The sequence below is a fragment of the Macrobrachium rosenbergii genome, chromosome 12 (assembly GCF_040412425.1).
Source record: "Macrobrachium rosenbergii isolate ZJJX-2024 chromosome 12, ASM4041242v1, whole genome shotgun sequence".
Taxonomy (NCBI): domain Eukaryota; kingdom Metazoa; phylum Arthropoda; class Malacostraca; order Decapoda; family Palaemonidae; genus Macrobrachium; species Macrobrachium rosenbergii.
In genome coordinates this window covers 79,149,956-79,154,829 of record NC_089752.1, presented here as the reverse complement: position 1 = coordinate 79,154,829, position 4,874 = coordinate 79,149,956, and the positions used below count along the sequence as shown (strand labels likewise).

Here is a 4,874-nt window from a genome sequence, read left to right as displayed (position 1 = left end):
ATATATATATATACATATATATACATATACATACATACATATATATATATATATATATATATATATATATATATATATATATATATATATATATATATATATATATATATATATATATATATATATATATATATATACATATATATATATATATATATATATATATATATATATATATATATATATATATATATATATATATATATATATATATATATATATATATATATATATATATATATATATATACATAATATATATACATACATATATATATATATATATATATATATATATATATATATATATATATATAATATATATATATATATATATATATATATATTGCAGTATATGGTATATATAAATATAGGAACGACATATATATATATATATATATATATATATAAATACTATATATATATATATATATATATATATATATATATATATATATATATATATATATATATATATATATATTATAACATCATATATATATATATATATATATATATATATATTTATAGCATATATATATATATATATATATATATATATATATATATAAATAAATAAAAAGATATAAAAAAGTTAAGTCACTTTATCTTGATATAATATATAGCTTTCATATCATATATATATAGTGTTATCTATTTTTCATCAAAAAGCAACACATCTTCAAGTGTACCCTTGAAGATGTGTTAGATAACACGGTGGCATTTAACATACCTGGTCTTTATTTACTCCTTGTGATTCTGCTACATATATATATTGCATTACCTTTTTGCACTTTCCAGCAGGTTCAGCATCAACATAGTTGCTTGCAATGTAGACAGGTCCTCCGTCTTTCCAGGCTACAATAACCTTGTCTTCATCAATGTAGAGAGACTTAATATCACCCCTCTTCATCTTTGAAGCCTCCTGTTTTAATGGAACAGCAACATGGTGGAGCCTGATCTGCCTCATTGTGCCTAACACACCAATCTTCCTGTCATTTGCCAGGTTGTCCATCAAATCAAAGCTGGTGAAAAGATTATCTACCACAATTTTTTATCCTTCTGGCAGATTAGCTTTCTGTACTAAACCATAGACAACATCAGGTCCCTGTCCCATCCCGTAGCTGAACATCTGAGTCTTGGCTCCTCCATATGGGGTGCAGCTTATGAGCTCACCACTTGTTGTCGCCATGACCCACACTTTGAAGCCAAAGCATGTTGGCTTTCCTCTCATGAATTGTTTCAGTGGATGAGGGCCAAAATACCTTACCATTGATTCACCAATGCTGACAAACTCTGGCTTCTCAACATACTTTGCTGCTGTATCATTTATAGTGTTGAAAAGCATTGCTACTTTCCAGAAGGGGTCGTTATAGTTAGGCTTGTCCACATTGGCAAAGTGAGTGTACCTCATTACATCATCAAACGTATTCCTGGACATTGCTTTTATCACCAGTGCATTGTTGGTGTCCTCATGTCTTTGCCAGTACATATGTCTCTGAGATGCTGATACATATCCAGTCAAGTACATAATAGCATGGCTTGCTCGAATCATATCTATGCTGACTATGGCCCTAAAGCCCTGATTGTTGCACTGACCTGCATATCTCTTAGTTTCTTTGACAATCTTTTCAATACAGGAATCAGGTAGAAACAACTTTAGGTAATCATAAGGCGTTACAATCACATCGGGGTCGATAGGAAGTGCTACCTTTGTCCACTTAGCACCAGAAAAGATGGGCATCTTATTTCCGAAGTTATTTTTGGACCTCGATTGCATCCTATCCACATTCTCTACTCTAGGAAGCTTTACCATGTCCCCTCGATTATGACCTGATCCTCATTGTCACTGGAGTCACTGTCACCAACAGATTTGACTTGTGTCCGTCCCAGAAAGAAAAATAAAATATTCAATAAGTAGTTTATATGATCAGTGAGTAGAGGGATGTTTAGGCGAACTCATGTTTTAGTAAATTGAGCTAAATAGTGTTTGATTATTACATCTAAATGGATAGAATACAACTAGCAATAGTTAAAGAATAAAATAGATTATGTTTTTCTGTACCTTTTCCTTTTGGTACTTCTAGTCTTTGTGACCAGTAGTTGCCTTTGCTTAGAAATGGGGCCACTAGAGGGTCCTTCCCCAGGAATGCCAGGCTTGGCAGAATTTCCAACCTCTTTCTCCTTTGTCTCTTCTCCTTTCTTATGAGCACGTGAACTTTTTGGTCTCAAAGGATTCATTATTGAAGGTCCAGGCTTATCCACATCTTCAGGCGTGTCATTTACCTCATGATGAGTGTCTTCTTGATGAAAGGTTACTAGCTCTGCCTGCTGATTGAGGATCTCCTTAACAAAATGATTTGGATCTTTTTCACCTGAGTCTTCATTCTCACTATCCACATCTGTTAGGCCTCCGGTATCTTCGGAGGGCATTAGTACAACATCAGTTGGTTGATTTGGTGGATCCTAGTCCAGGAGTGCAAGGATTTCCTGTAAGTTGAGATTCTCTTGCCTGTAAAGAAATATAAGGATTACAGTATTTACAAACACACACACACACACTATATAAAATATATATATTTTTATGTTTTTCCTCGCGATTTAGTTTGAAATATTCTCTGTGAGACAGGTAGCAACAACAACTTTTTAACGAAAGGTTGTTGATATATGGGGTTTGTTAAAGGATATTATGTGAATTCTAGGAAAAATTTTTGTTCAGTGACCTTAGGTTTTGTGACGCCAGAGCATTTTTTCGGCCAAAAATGGCCATTTTCAAAATGCATCTCCTCCTTTGCTTTTTGGTTTTAAGGGATGAGATTTGAACCACGTATAAAACACATATGGACCTTCGATACAAAAGAGGGATTTTTGATTTTTCAATTATTTTTCGAGATATGAATTTTTTTTTTTTTAATGAAATTTTCCCAGAAAAATTACAGAGCCAAAAATCAGAAACTCAAAATATTAAATGAAGCTTTGTTTTAATCTACCATGTTTCCCATGTTATATTTAAAATTTCATTTGATTGGTCCAATACTAAGGGAGGAGATATTTTAAATAGATGCAAAATGTTTTATGAAACGGGCCTTCAAAGTTTTAGTTACATAAAAAGTAAAGGGACTTCAAAGACTGTGTTACAATTAATTCTATGGTTTTAATTTTTATTTTTGGGTATTAATTAATGCAAAATGATTATAAATAAGAATATTAATTGATTATTTATGTTAGACACATTCTTATAAATTTTAGGTTCCTGGTCCCCCCTGTCTGATCTTGCTGAGGTATTTTCTAGGGTATCATAGAACACTTTTTTATTAGTGTCTAAATATAAATCCATCCCTTGCCAAATAGATCCTGGGAATTACTTTACATTCACAATTAGGGATTCGTGATTCAAGTAATTCATCAAGTCTTTTCACTTATTATGATCATTTTATTTTCAGGATCGAATAATATCAGCCTCCGAGATACTGCTTTCTTTTTCTAAAATATCTTTGCCCTTTTAGTGACGAACAAACAAAAAGGCGTTTAGGGGTGGATGTTTGGTCTCTGGTCACAGAGATAGGAATGATGGGCGACAGCTCTCTCTCTCCGTCTGAATTGCCCTCTATGGCACTAACATATGAACTCTTTCTTCTACTTCTCGCTTGGACTTATCCATTTGGCATTCTAGAACAAGCCACCTTTTAGGCATGGTGATGAAAAAAAACACAAAGAAAATACAGAGTTCAGTCAAGGCTGAATGTATAAAACTGTCCTTCTTTTTGAAATTTATAGGCAACTCATACAAGGTCATTGTATGACGTGTGTGTTGATTAGAATTTAAAAAAATAGTAGGATATTAATGACATTATACATTTCATTTCAAGGAAGTTTTCGTAATATATATCGTTAAAACTATTTTAGACTTAATCATTTGCGCTACTGGTGTTTTATGGGTATATAGTTATTGTTACATTTTAGGCCATAACTAGAGAAATACGGCAAATTTTAGCATAATATTCCGTGGACACATTCTTGAACCCTATAGATAGAATTTTTTTCAGTTTTATTGAAATTTTTTAAAGATTAGGGTTTTTAGCAACAATTTAAGGTAATTTAGCCTTGTGATTCTGTTGGGTCCAGGAAACGTAAAAAAGAGGAAAACAAAAGCATGAGCTAGGGCTTTGTTACTGAGGGAAATATTACGTAAAACACGTGGGCAAATTTAAAGGACTGTATTTACATAAATAACATTAGTACGGGAAAGAGGAATGCTAGTAGATTATTGATCCTGAAGGGGATTCCTGGATGAATGAAACTGGGGAATTCCAGACACAGTCCAAGAAGCTTCCACGATATAGGGTCCCTCTGAAATTACAGATGCACATTATACGCCAGTAATGAAAACAGACAAAGAATAATGAATTCGAAGCTGCACTGAGGGTGCCAAGGGGCTTCGATGACTTAATAACAGATTAGCACTGCCTGATGCAAGAGGAGCAAGGACATTTAACAAGAGGGTGATTACTGGCTTCAAATTAAGTAAATGTTACGAGACAAAAGCATGACTGAAATGGGGTCTTCCAGGGCACTTTACGTAAGGCAGATTTGGTTCCAGCACAGAAGGCGGTCCGTGGATGACTTGCGATTTCCGAGGGCAAGTTTCTTCCACGTGTTGGATGCAAGGTTTCAGTAAAGGGGCAAGGCGATGGGGACTCTCGAAACTCCCAAGCAGTGGTCGTGTGGGCATCCAGGAATACGGGTGGTGGCGGAGTTCACAGAGGAAAGTATTCTTTGAAAGGCCACGTGGTTAGTAGCTAACAGAGGGCCGAGGCAGGGCCAGGATTGGGACTTCACCCCTCTCTTCCAGCCCGCGTGTGCGCCGAGACCTCG

The 4,874-nt window shown here is 34.0% G+C and overlaps 1 protein-coding gene across 1 annotated transcript; it reads right to left on the bottom strand.

The window, feature by feature from the left end:
• Nucleotides 1-1,053: 1,053 nt before the first annotated feature.
• LOC136844099 (piggyBac transposable element-derived protein 3-like) lies at nucleotides 1,054-1,815 on the bottom strand. Its single transcript, XM_067113113.1, has one exon. The coding sequence runs from the start codon at nucleotides 1,813-1,815 to the stop codon at nucleotides 1,054-1,056; it is 762 nt and encodes a 253-aa protein (XP_066969214.1).
• Between the last annotated feature and the right edge of the window lie 3,059 nt (nucleotides 1,816-4,874).

Excerpts from the sequence above, each read along its gene's own strand:
- LOC136844099 (XM_067113113.1), bottom strand. The coding sequence starts at position 1,815 with ATGGTAAAGCTTCCTAGAGTAGAGAATGTGGATAGGATGCAATCGAGG.